The sequence below is a fragment of the Clarias gariepinus genome, chromosome 21 (assembly GCF_024256425.1).
Source record: "Clarias gariepinus isolate MV-2021 ecotype Netherlands chromosome 21, CGAR_prim_01v2, whole genome shotgun sequence".
In the NCBI taxonomy this organism is placed as follows: Eukaryota; Metazoa; Chordata; class Actinopteri; order Siluriformes; family Clariidae; genus Clarias; species Clarias gariepinus.
The window spans coordinates 1,352,168-1,365,666 of NC_071120.1; the positions used below are offsets into that span (position 1 = coordinate 1,352,168).

The following is a 13,499-nucleotide window of genomic DNA, read 5'->3' on the forward strand; positions in this document are numbered from 1 at the left end:
TCTCACACTGGAGCCGGAACATGTGAGGAACACACTGTTATACAGATCTCACACTGGAGCAGGAACATGTAAAGAACACACTGTTATACAGATCTCACACTGGAGCCGGAACATGTGAGGAACACACTGTTATACAGATCTCACACTGGAGCAGGAACATGTAAAGAACACACTGTTATACAGATCTCACACTGGAGCAGGAACATGTGAAGAACACACTGATACACAGATCTCACACTGGAGCAGGAACATTTGAAGAACACACTGTTACACAGATCTCACACTGGAGCAGGAACATTTGAAGAACACACTGTTACACAGATCTCACACTGGAGCAGGAACATGTGAGGAACACACTGTTATACAGATCTCACACTGGAGCAGGAACATGTGAGGAACACACTGTTACACAGATCTCACACTGGAGCAGGAACATACTGTTACACAGATCTCACACTGGAGCAGGAACATGTGAGGAACACACTGTTATACAGATCTCACACTGAAGCAGAAACATGTGAGGAACACACTTATACAGATCTCACACTGGAGCAGGAACATGTGAAGAACACACTGTTATACAGATCTCACACTGGAGCAGGAACATGTGAGGAACACACTGTTACACAGATCTCACACTGGAGCAGGAACATGTGAGGAACACACTGTTACACAGATCTCACACTGGAGCAGGAACATGTGAAGAACACACTGCTGTGTAAGGAGGCACATCTGGAGCTCCACTACATCACACCTCAGACTGCGGGACGTCTGTTATACTGTCACGGACTGTGACCAGGGTGGCTGCTGGTGCTGGTTTAAGTGTTTCACACACTCACACCCACCCATCACACACACACACGCACACACACACACACACACACACACACACACACACCTGCGAATGTGGTAAACTACCAGTGAGTTGAGCATCAGTTCTGCAGGAAGAGCAGCCTTGTTCCGAGCCGATAGAACTGACTCTCACTTCATGTGTTGTGTGTAATAAGCTGTCGCCTATTGTGTGTGTGTGTGTGTGTGTGTGTGTGTGTGTGTGTGTGTGTGTGTGTGTGTGTGTGTGTGTGTGTGTTTAGTTTCCAAGGAACATAAGGTTTTGCTGAATCTCCAGCTACCTAATCAGGAGCTTTTCATATATTTAAACACATTGCGAAACAGCATTATAAATGTATTATTATTATTATTATGATTTTTATTATTATTATTATTATTACAGTTCTGTTGTGTGTGTGTGTGTGTGTCAGCTGTTTGTGAGCTTTACATTATGATGTCTTCTACAACAATAAAGCTCAATTACACTCATTAAGTCCTTTACTCCAGGGATCTTCAGCTCCAGGCCTGAAGGTTCAGTGTCCAGTACAGTGTGTAATTCACCACACACACACACACACACACACACACACACACACTGAAGCTGGTAATTATCAGATTAGATGAATCAGCAGTGTTTAAGCAGAAGAATCTCTGCACTGTGTGTGAGCCCGGCTCCCCAGGCCTGGAGCTGAAGTATTTTGATTGACACCGTGTGGAAATGCTCTGTGAAGAACATCATCATGATAAGAGTCATAAAAGGTAAGTCCGGCTCGAGTCTGACGACCATGAATCTGGTTCATGAACTCTGTTTAACTTCTCGGCTTCGAACCACGCAAGCTAACGACCACGATTTACCAGCGTGGATCTGATCTCCACTCAGCACTCATTAATCTTCCTCTTGTGTGTTTTCTCCACGGAGGTTTAGGTACGGACAGATAAAGGCACTGCTCATGTGACCTGAGATGGTCAGTGTTTCAGCCCTGTGATGTGAACGATCTCATGCAGGTCTCACAATAAAGAAACTCTATCTGTACTCGTGTCCAGTGTTCAGTGCTGCTCGTCAGTGACAGCAGTGTGAACTGAGATCTCATCTCCTTCTGGTAGCTTGGGATTGTGGTTTGTGTGTCATTCATGCTAACATGGATGCAGCTGAACTTCTCTCCTTAGATGCATAATTATCACCAACAGACACACAAACCCAGCTACAACCAGCACCGCCACCAGGACCAGCACTCAAACTGGCACAACATACTTTCTTTCCCTGTCTGGACATGGCTGTTCCTCTAAAAAAAATTTTTTTAAAAACACGCAAACACACTACTGTACATGTGAGTTTTAAAGCAAAATACACACTCCATTAACAGCATGATAGAGTTTTATTTCCCTGAATCCTAGCTGTTTTGTATTTCAGCTCTTACCTCGACCTGCTCAGGTGATGGTGGTGTGAGTTTCTACAGCTTTTCTTTTTGTTTAGAATCTAAACTTCGCAGTGTAGTTGAGTAATGGTGCTGTTACTAAAAATATCTGATCCCCTTGTGTCACTAAAATAGCCCCATTAAGGCATAATGGCCTCTGAAGGTCGGACGTCCATGGAACTTGTTAAGAGCGGCCATGACCAGTTCACCAGCTGAAGCACTTTTGGTAGGTCCTGACTACTGCACCCTGGGACACACCCACAAGAGCTGCAGTTTTGGAGCTGTTCTGACTCAGACGTCTAGACACCACAGTCTGGTGTGTGTGACCTTGTCAAAGTCACTCATATCCTTACACTCGCCCATTTTTCCTGTTTCCAACTCATCAACTTTGAGAACTTACTGTTCACTTGATGTATAATAATCTCCACCTCATAACCAGATAATCAGTGTTAGATTATAAGATAAGATAATGCTATGGCTGTTTTTTTTTTTGTTTTTTTTTTAACAATGTGTTTATTGTTTTTAATTATACAAAACAGGTATCATAGAAACACATTTCCATTTCGTCACAATTATTTCCCACCCCAACAAGAAAACATCACTCTCTTCTCCCCTATAGATATATACAGAATTCTCTTACACGAGACAATTTAAATGCAAAACAAATATTGCAAGGTATCCAAAAACTAAATATACATTACTGTACTTTACACATAAAAGTTACCTTTTCCAAAAAAAATGAATAAATTATACATAGTTACACATCTTGTAATAAATGACCAAAATTATTGTTGTTAATGTAGTACTTAAACGTCTTCCATATTTCTTCATATACATCCATTTTGTTTTTAATAAAATATGTTACTTTTTCCATGACCAAACACTGTGCCATGGCATTAATCCAAGTTCCAATAGATGGCGGATCAGGCCTTTTCCAGCTAAGAGCTATCGTTCTTTAAGCTTGTAATATAGCATAGTCTATGAATTTGCGCTGTTGAAGATTTAGTTTAAGGTTCTTTGGATATAAATGTAACAAAATCATTTTTGCCTCTAAGGGAATATTTTAGGGTACAATTATCTTTGTAATATTAATCACTTCCACCCAGAAGTCTCTAATAATGTTACATTCCCAAAAACAATGCACAAATGAGCCCTGAGCCTCTCTGCATTTAAAGCATGTATCAGGAATATTTTTATTAAACCTATTTAGTTTGACAGGAGTTATATAAGTCTGCATTAACCAATTATATTGAAGTAGTTTTAAGCTAACGCTCTCTAACTGTTTCTGAGAATTTTTACAAACTTGTCTCCATTCATCCTCAGATATATCCTCGTTTAATCCCGTCTTCCATAATTCAAGTTTTGATGTTGATGATTCAGTAGACCCTGATACAAGCCAGTTGTAAAAAACTGATATTAATCCTTTATTATTGCATTTCTTAGTAATTAATTCCTCCACAGAAGAAAGTACTGGCAAGTTTAATGATTGGTTCTGCCTAGAAAGAACAAAGCTCCTTATCTGTAAATATTTAAAGAAATGTTTTCTTGGAATATTATACTTAATAGATATCTGCTCAAACGACATCAACGTTCCCTCCTCAAAAAGATCACTAATTTTGCTTAATCCCTTTTCAACCCACAACCGGAATCCTGAGTCCTTCATGCCTGGTTTGAATAATGTGTTGCCCCAAATGGGACTATACTGGGATAAAGAGTCAGCTATTTTCATGTACTCTCTAACTTCAAACCATACTCCAATCATATTACACACTATGGGATGCTTGGTGACTGTTTTCAGTTGTTTAATCTTATCTGAATATATATACAAGTTTAATCTTAACCCTCCAGTGTCAAATGGAAGATAAAGAAGAGAGAGACGAACTCGAGGGCATTTCTTGTTCCAAATAAATTTCCTAAATAATGAATTAATCTTTGAGAACATTCCAGCTGGTGGCGCCAAGGGGATATTTTGGAATAAATATATGAATTTAGGCAAAATATTCATCTTCAGTATATTTATCCTTCCTATCAATGAAATTGGTAAAGATAAACATCTCTCCAGATCTTTAAATGTTGATTCCATTATCACATTATAATTTGTAGAAATTATATTTTCTAATTGGGGAACAATTTTGATACCCAGATATGTAAAGCTGGATGATATTTTCAAGGTAAATAAATGTGATGTATTTGGACAGCTATCTTTATTCAGCAACATTAACGATGACTTTGATGTGTTCACTTTATAACCCGAAATATTCCTAAATTGATCGATCAGGTCTAAAAGTGCTGGAAGAGAGGCGTTTAATTGTTTTAGGAATAACACTACATCATCAGCAAATAAAGCTATTTTATGTTCCTTGCCACCTATTTTAATCCCTTGTATGTGGTTGTTCGCTCTTACGGCTATTGCTAGCGGTTCTATAGCCAAAATGAATAAAAGTGGGGACAATGGTGAGCCCTGAGGGCAACCTCTTGTAATATTAAAAGGCTCAGAAATCATCTTATTGATTAAAACTTCCGCCGCTGGGTTGGAATGTAATAATTTGATCCAATGTAAAAATGATTTTCCAAATCCGAATTTTACGAAAACGTCAAAGAGATAAGCCCATTCGATCCTATCAAAAGCCTTCTCCGCGTCCAGCGTTAGGAGAGCAGTATCCTTTTCCTCTTTTTGGCTATGCAAAATATTTAAAACACGTCTTACGTTGTGAAATCCCTGTCTATTCTTAATGAACCCGTTCTGATCATCATCCACAATGCCCGGGAGTACAGTCTCTAGCCTTTTTGCCAAGATTTTACATATTATTTTGGTATCTGTGTTTATCAGACTAATAGTTCGCATATTTCCACACTTTGTATTCGGTTTTCCTGGTTTTGGTTAAAGAATGATCAAAGCCTCTCTCATAGACTTAGGAGGACAGACACTATTATAACATTCTATATACATATCATAGAGTGGCTTAACCATTTTATCACTGAAATATTTATATAGGTCGATGGGCAGGCCATCAGGTCCTGCTGTTTTACCACCTTTTAATGTCTTTATAGCCTCCAAAATTTCAACTGTCGTAATCTCACCATCTAATTTAATTTTAAGTTCCTCAGATATTTTAGGAATGTTGAGATTATCAAGAAACGCGGAGTGAGCATCAGTTGTGGCCTTACATTCAGAGCAATATAGTTTTTCGTAGAAGTTTCTAAACGCTTTATTAATTTCCAACGGGTCTACAGTCATATTCCCATTTTCATCTTCAATACTGGTAATTGCTCTCTCTAATTCCTGTTGTTTTATACGCCAAGCAAGAAGTCTGCCTGTTTTTTTTTTTATCATAAAATTGCTGTTTTAATCTTAATAAATTAGCTGCTGCTTTTTCATGTGTTTTTTCATTAAGAATAGCAATTCTTTTAAAACATCATCAGTATTTTGGCCTGCTTGTGGACTTTTTTCCTCGAGTAAGCAAATTTTTGTTTTAAGTGTTTTATATTTCTCCTGTTTCTCTTTTGTCTTCCTACTCGTATAGCTTATACTTTGTCCTCGTATAAAGGCCTTAAAGGCTTCCCATCTGATTATAGCTGATGTTTGGGTAGTGTTATGTTCCAAATAGTAATCAATTTGATCCCCTAAGAATTCAAGAAATCTTTTGTCTTGCATCCAGTGTATTTGAAATCTCCATTTAGTACGATTATAAGAAAACTTTGGTTCAACGTATGTCAAAGATACAAGAGCATGGTCTGAAATAAGAATACTACTATATTGACATTTTCTGATACATGAAATTAGTTCAGCTGAAATCAGAAAGTAATCTATTCTTGAGTATCCTTTAGAAGTACTCGACCAACATGAATATTCCCTTTTTATTGGGTTTTGAGCCCTCCAAATATCCACCAAGTTAAGTTCCTTTATAAAATAATGTAAAGCTTTTCTAGACCGTACATGGGTATGATTCTTACCAGATGACCGGTCCTTATTGGGCTGCAAAACACAATTGAAATCACCTGCCATAATGTGTTTTCCAGGCATTGTGGAGATTCTCAAAAATAAATCATTATAAAAATCTGTGTTATCATCATTAGGTCCATATACATTAATCAGATTAATCCGAGTTGATAGAATGTTTCCCTGTACAATCAAAAATCTACCTTTGGGGTCTTTAGTTATTTTATCAATGTGCAAAGGGATAGACTTATGTATCATAGTTATAACTCCTCTGGAATTCGAACAGTAAGCTGAAGACAATACCTGACCCGGCCATCTACGCTTAATTTTGATTATCTCATGATCTAACGTGTGTTTCCTGCAGGAACACAATTTTGGCTCTTATCTGTTTTATTCTACCCATTACTTGTTTAATTTTGGTTAGTTTACGTAGGCCTCTACAATTCCAAGATACACATTCAACCAAAACGTCGGTCATTTTTATAATGTCATATTTAACATAAATACAGGTAAATAAAGGTAAATTACCTTAGTGCAAGAATAACAACAAGAACCTATAAAGGGTACCATTTGAAATAAAACCCAAAACGAAAAGGAAGAGAGCAACCCACCCAGAACCCAGGCCTGATTCCCTAGAACATACAGGCCTTCCCAAACCCCTAAATAACTTCCCTCCATCATCAGGAATAGGTCCACACTATACTGAGGAACTATTCTCCTGTAAACCCAACCTCAGCTCAATTACTTGTTTATGTAAAGAAAACAAAAATCCAGATAAGATATTTTATTTATTAACTAAAAATAAAATATGTTATCCTACACGCACGTACTTTTCAGCCCTCACATAAGAAGCACCTAATTGCACTTTAAGAAGAAAACAAAGGAGAAAACTAAATAAAATATATCTTTAAACAGTACTTATTTAACACTTTATATTAGTATTCTAAAAGACTCAAGTCTGTAAGTACTACGATGTCACGTTTCCAGCAAATTTAGGCCCTACATACCTCTTAGTTTCCAGCAGCCACATCTGACAAGATTTTAATTTCAATAAAAGTTCTCATCAAGTCACCCTTAATTTAGTCATCCTCAGTCACTGGCTCCAGTTTCTTGATGTACTTATTCACGTCCGTTGGTGTATTGAAGACGACAGTACGGTCATCGTTGGTCAACAGGAGCCGTGCGGGGTATATTACCCGGTGCTTATCCAGACCGAGTTCCCGTAACCGCTTCCTCACTCCGTCGTAACTCCTCTGTCGCTTATACACCTCCGTTGGCAGGTCAGGAAGAAATCTTATTTTGTTGTTTTGGTACATCACCTCTTTCTGTATCCGCGCAGCTTTCAAGATATTTTCTCTGTCCTTGTAGTTTAAGCACTTGATGATGATAGTTCTCAGGTACGTAGTGGAACTTTGATTCGCTGTTATCCGGTGCGCTCTCTCCAAAACCGGTGGCGTTATCTTCAGAGTATCCGCTATCCATTTTTCCATAAAGGAGCAGGTATCATTGCCTTCTACTTTCTCGGGTATGCCCAGTACACGCAGGTTATTACGTCTACTCCTCCCTTCTAAGTCTTCGACTTTGTTATTGAGGTTTTCTGTCTTGTTTTTAAGTTTTTCGATAGTTACTTTCAGGTTTTGTATCTCGTCTTCTGCCGTAGATATTCGCCTTTCGGCCTCCATGATACGCTCACTACAGTCTTTCACATCCTTTTGGACAATTCTTATTTCCGTCAGCACACCTTGCCGCCATAACTGGAAGTCGCTATGGCTGTTTTTAATCGATATTTTAGTGTATATCAGGATTTATATGCCTCTCTCACCTCTCACATGGACCTGTAAGATGGCCAGAGTCTCATCATTCACTGTGTCCTGTACTGTGTAGTTCCCACTGGCAGAGCCACTCTGACATCTTCTCCTCGTCTACAATGCAGATCTGCAGGTTTGATGGTCGTACAGCATCATTGGGAGTAAAACTCACCTCCACCTGGTCAGTGAGGGGTAAGTGCAGGTCTATGGGCTCTCCTGGGGTAATAACACACCTCTCTACAGCTAAGGAGAGGAAAGTGAGGGAATTAGAAACACAGCAGTTTTGTCGGAGTGATACGTAAAAGTAAAAGTCTTGTTTTAGCAGAAAAAGAAAATAATTTGTTTTTGTATTTGTAAGGAATCGCCACTAGAGGGTACTGTTTTGTCTTTTTGTAGTTTTAGTTTTGCAGACTCAGTTTTCCAGAAGGCACCTTAGTCAGGTGATGCGGGAGCACACCTGAACCGAGGTAGGTCGTTAAATCTTCTATAAATAGCTGGTTAGTCTGGGGTTGAGCATTGAACAGTCGTATCTACTGTCATTTATGTGGGCACTTTGTTTTGTATATTGGTTTTTTGTTCATATGTTGGTTTATTTTATATTGTTATTTTGTAGTTCATGTTGTCCCATTACTACTAAGCATTCTCATTGTACACTCTCACTACACATCAAGGGCACAGTCTGCTCACTCTCACTGCTCACACTCACTGCACACTCTCACCCTGAGGGTGAGTAAGAACAGAACAGGATAAAACAGGAAGGTTCGTCAGTAACAGCATAATCTGGTGTAAAACCTGTGCCAAGGATTTTCTCTCATTTTAATAAGCTGAATGTCTTAGAAAGACTGCCTCTCTAATTTTAGCAGGTTGTACAGAATTTCATGGCTGTCAGGCCTGTCTGTCCCCCTGTCCTGACTGGCTGTAGAAGTATCTCAGATGACTGAAAGCTAGTCAGAGACACCAGTTTCTATTTCCCAGAAAATCTATTCCCTCAGTTATATTGTATAAATTTTAAGCTTTCACAATTTGTAAAATTAAAAGATAAGAAATCTAGATTTACATGCATGATTTAATATAAAAAATGCAGTTATAACATGTTCTCCTGACCTGTGCACTATAGATTTTGGCTCTTATAAGTCCTACATCTGTGTGTTGGATAAACAAAGTTTATTAGAAACTGGATAATGTTTAAATGTGTAGAAAAAGATCATATGAGCATACAATTCAAAACGTCTCGAAAACCTAACAACTTAAAAACGTCAGAAATAAAGAAGTAGAGGCATGAGATTGATTACTTGTTTAATATGACAGTTTGGTAAAAAGACATATAAACGAGAGAAGTGCTTGTTCATGAGCACCACGTTATGTGGTGTGTACTATAGTAACCTAGTAACCCAGTGTAAGGGTCTAGCTAATGATGAAAACTTCAAACACTTCTGTAAGTAGCTCTGGATAAGAGAGTCTACATGCCCAATGTAAATGGTGACGTCATGTTTTAACTCCGGGAGTACAGTACACACGACCGGGGTAACATTGAGAAACTACATTTTCTGAAACATCTTTAATTCATCAGCTAAGTAGTTTAAGGCCAAACACACATTCACACAGACCAGCGGAAACAAAGTCTACACAAGTATGAAAATTAGACTTTATTATCAATTTACTTAAAAAAATCTGGAAAGTTTATAAAAGTATAAAAGACATGAGAACAGAGGTTTATCTCAAATACATTTGTTTTTGTTAATCTTTTTTTTTCAGTGCAAGAATAAAGAATAAATACAGTATACAATACAATATACACAACATAGACATGTGTAAAAACATAATGTGTAAATAAATCAGTTTTCATTTATAAATGATTAAATAAACATGTTTTTACTTAATTTCTCTCTCACAGGGACGCCAGGATAAAGTTCAGTCTCGTCTCTGAGAGGAAACACTGAGTCCTGAGTTTACTGACCAAGTTCACACACTTGTACAGATGATTGATTAAACACCTTCACATTACTGATACTCAACTCTAACTGAAGTGTGTGTGTGTGTGTGTTCATAGAAACAGCAGGTGTTACACACACTGTAAATCTCTAAAGAATCAGGATAAAGCCTGAGAGTGAAGCTGACAGCAGGATAAATATCATTAGCCTGTATGCTAATACACACTGTATGCTAATACACACTGTATGCTAACACACACTGTATGCTAACACACACTGTATGCTAACACACACTGTATGCTAATACACACTGCAGCAGTAAAACCTCCTTACATTTTATACTTGTGAATCCTTTTTCCACCACATTTACGGAACACACACGTGTGTGAGAGTGTAAACCCACTGTGTGTGGAAGGTGTTTAAACGTGACCATGTATAACACACTGTATAACACACGGCTCCTTACAGGACACACACACCATCCTACAGCGCCTTAATCGTTATCGAACACCGCCAGCTTGATTTCAGCGGGGTCAGAGGTCACATGACCATCACCCCCCCTCCTGCACTTCTTCACTTTCATCCTGATCCAGCTGCAGCCCTTTAACACCCACACAGCAGCAGCAACACACACGGCCGTGATCACGGCGCCGAGCGTCACTCCTCTGTACTCCTCCTCAAAGATTCTCCTCAGGGTCCAGAGCTCTGGTCTACCTGAAACACACACACACACACACACACACACACACACACTGCAGTCACTTAGTAGTGTTACAGAGCAGTCAGCATGCTAGTGATTAGCAGATCAAAGTGATTAACTATATGATAATAAATTGCATCTCAAAACCAAAAATAAATCTTTAGCGCCAACAGTTTCTGATTTTTTTTATTTTATTTCCTCGAGCTCTTGTGTGTCTTAGACACACACTTCCTATTTAGCCAGAAATCGGTGTGTATTTGTCGCAGGTGTTAGACTGTTCTGTTTATTCCAGGGTTTATTCCTGGTTAATGCTGTTGAAGTGTGAGTGAGTGTGTGTGTGTGTGTGTGTGTGTGTGTGTGTGTGTGTGTGTGTTATAATTGTGTACCTTTTGCAGGCGTTGTGTTGTTGACCAGTGTGTCATTTCCTGTGATGTTGAAAGCAGATGTATTAGTGAAATGAACACACACACACACTTTAACATCATTAATCAGGAATAAAGCCCGGCTCAGTGTACAGTTGTGCGAGTGTGTACCTGTGTGTGTGTGAGTGTGAGTGTGTGTGTAGAGATGATCTCATCGTTATCAAGGTCCCTCAGGACGTACACACTCTGGTTGGTTGCGGTCAGAGTCAGCGAGCAGGTGAGAGACGCTCTGTTCTCGTACTCAGGGCTGCACTGAAGTTCACGTCCATCGAGTGTACAGACTGAGACAGAACTCTGAGCTCCATCACCGCTCCTGAGGAACACCAGCTCCACTCGCTCATGAACCACAACGTCCAGCACCACGGAACCTCCAGAACCGGGTTGTGTCACAACTGCCACCGCTGAGAAGACACACACACACACACACACATAAAAGCAGTGTTAATAAAGGTGCTGTTCTACACAATCACTACAACCTTCTGTGAACACGAGTGAACACGAGGTACAGAGAGACTCACGCCGAATGCGCAGACTCACGTCACAGACGTCCTGAGCGTCACACAGACACGTGTACCAGCCACGCCTACTGTACTCAGCTGCAGTGACGGTGAGGGACAGGTTCCCCTTCAGGTACTGATGGTAAGAGATGCTGAACCCGTGCTCAGAGCTGCAGGAGGTCTGATCACACTGAGCCACCACCATGTTCCTGCTCCGCTTCTGGATCTTCATCCATCTCACCAAACCTGAACAGTTACGCTCACAGGACAGAACAGCAGGCTGATGGAGCGTCCCGAGGGTAGAGGTGAAGCCTGGGACAGAGGACACACCTGCACACACAGAGAGAGAGAGAGAGAGAGAGAAATGAACCATCAGGTTATCAAGGTTCTTCAGATGATCTTCTGAGCTCCACATCCACACCATGTCCTGTAGTGATGAGTGAAGATGATGTGTGTAGGTTCAGGAGGAAATCTTCTCTGAGCACTGAGTCCAACAACAAGAACAACAAGAACAACTAAATAGACTTACAGGCAGCAACCATCAGTGAGGACAGGATCATGTGCATGGTGAAGGTCTTCATATCTACAGGAACAGATAAGGAACAGAGTTATGGAGAAGAATGTCCCAGTTTAACCCTGCTGCATTTACACACCTTCAACTATACAGTCACTTCACTGCTCCCTGTGTTTACACTCACGTGTGTGTGTGTGTGTGTGTGTGTGTGTGTAGGGCATGACTTCCTGAAGCTTGAGTTCCTTATGGGTGTGTAAGTGTAAGTGTGAGTGTAGTGTTTAAGGGTGTGTGTCATTGTCTGAGTAAGTGTGTAAGTGTGTGTACATGTTCACGTCTGTGTATAATGTTGTACAAAAAAAGTGTGTGTGTGTGTGTGTGTAATTATGTGAGTTGATGTACAGTAGTTTTAAGGGTGTGTGATTGTGTAAGTGTGTGTGCGCATGTGTAATTAAGTGTGTGTGTAGGTGTGTAAGTGTGAGTGTGTGTGTGTGTGTGAGTAGACACACATTTCTGTGTTATTGTTTAGCAGTGAGGGGTGTGTGTGTGTGTGTGTAAGTTACATTGCTGGATCCGACTCTAACTTTCGGGTACACACAGCTGATGTAACATGTGCAGAAGGCGTCCAACTTTCCGCGCATGCGCACATTCGACACTCAGCGCGCTTCCGCAAAACAGCGACAGGCCGTTAACTGCTCCGAACAGTGTGTGTGTGTGTGTGTGTGTTGTCCAGATTGTATCAGAAAAAGAACATTTACAGTAACGCACTCTAAACGCAGTTACACACACACATCATCATCATGCTAGTGAATACACACACACACACACACAGGATGCGTTAAAACTAATGTAGTGTATAATGCGGAGGAGACCCGACTCAGTGTGTGTGTGTGTGTGTGTGTGTGTGTGTTTATACACACAGTGATCATGTATCCGACATTGTGTTTAATAAAATAACATTTTGTTACAAAAGTGTGTGAAGAGTTTTTTGTACACCGTGTGTAACTGAGATCAGCCTGATACAGCACGCTTTAAAGTCTGTGTGTGTGTGTGTGTGTGTGTGTTTCAGTGTTTTGGCAATAATTTTACACTTTATATTTTTAAACCTTAAACCGCAACTAAGTGAACAGCATTCCGTTATAAACCCCTTCATCCAACAGCGGAGTGGACACGTGGACACGTGGACACACACACACACACACACACACACACAGGGAGAGAGAGTGAGAGATTGGGGTTAATGCTGTACTCACCCACAGCACGCTCAGAATCCGTCATTAAACCCATTAAAACACAACAGCTGTCCAGATGTGGGCTTATAAACAGCGGAGAGGAAGCGCGTGACGGCGTGGATCAGGTGAGGGGGCGTGCGAGGGGCGTGGCCCAAACATCACTCCACTTCCACGTGCCCGCGGTAATTCATAAAAACTCCCACTTGTTTTCAGTT

At 40.1% G+C, this 13,499-nt stretch overlaps 1 protein-coding gene across 2 annotated transcripts; it reads right to left on the reverse strand.

Annotated features, from left to right (window-relative positions):
- Positions 1 to 10,187: 10,187 nt before the first annotated feature.
- Positions 10,188 to 13,407, reverse strand: LOC128509531 (uncharacterized). Of its 2 annotated transcripts, XM_053481302.1 has the most exons (5): positions 13,306 to 13,406; positions 12,071 to 12,124; positions 11,563 to 11,871; positions 11,009 to 11,445; positions 10,188 to 10,636 (listed from the first exon to the last, which is right to left on the reverse strand). In XM_053481302.1, exons 1-4 carry the CDS (start codon positions 13,337 to 13,339, stop codon positions 11,129 to 11,131), a joined length of 714 nt encoding a protein of 237 aa, XP_053337277.1. In that variant the 5' UTR covers positions 13,340 to 13,406; the 3' UTR covers positions 10,188 to 10,636; positions 11,009 to 11,128. The 2 variants fall into 2 exon arrangements, with proteins under 2 accessions (XP_053337277.1, XP_053337278.1); XM_053481303.1 differs by lacking the exon at positions 10,188 to 10,636 and having other exon boundaries at positions 11,360 to 11,445; positions 11,582 to 11,871; positions 13,306 to 13,407.
- Between the last annotated feature and the right edge of the window lie 92 nt (positions 13,408 to 13,499).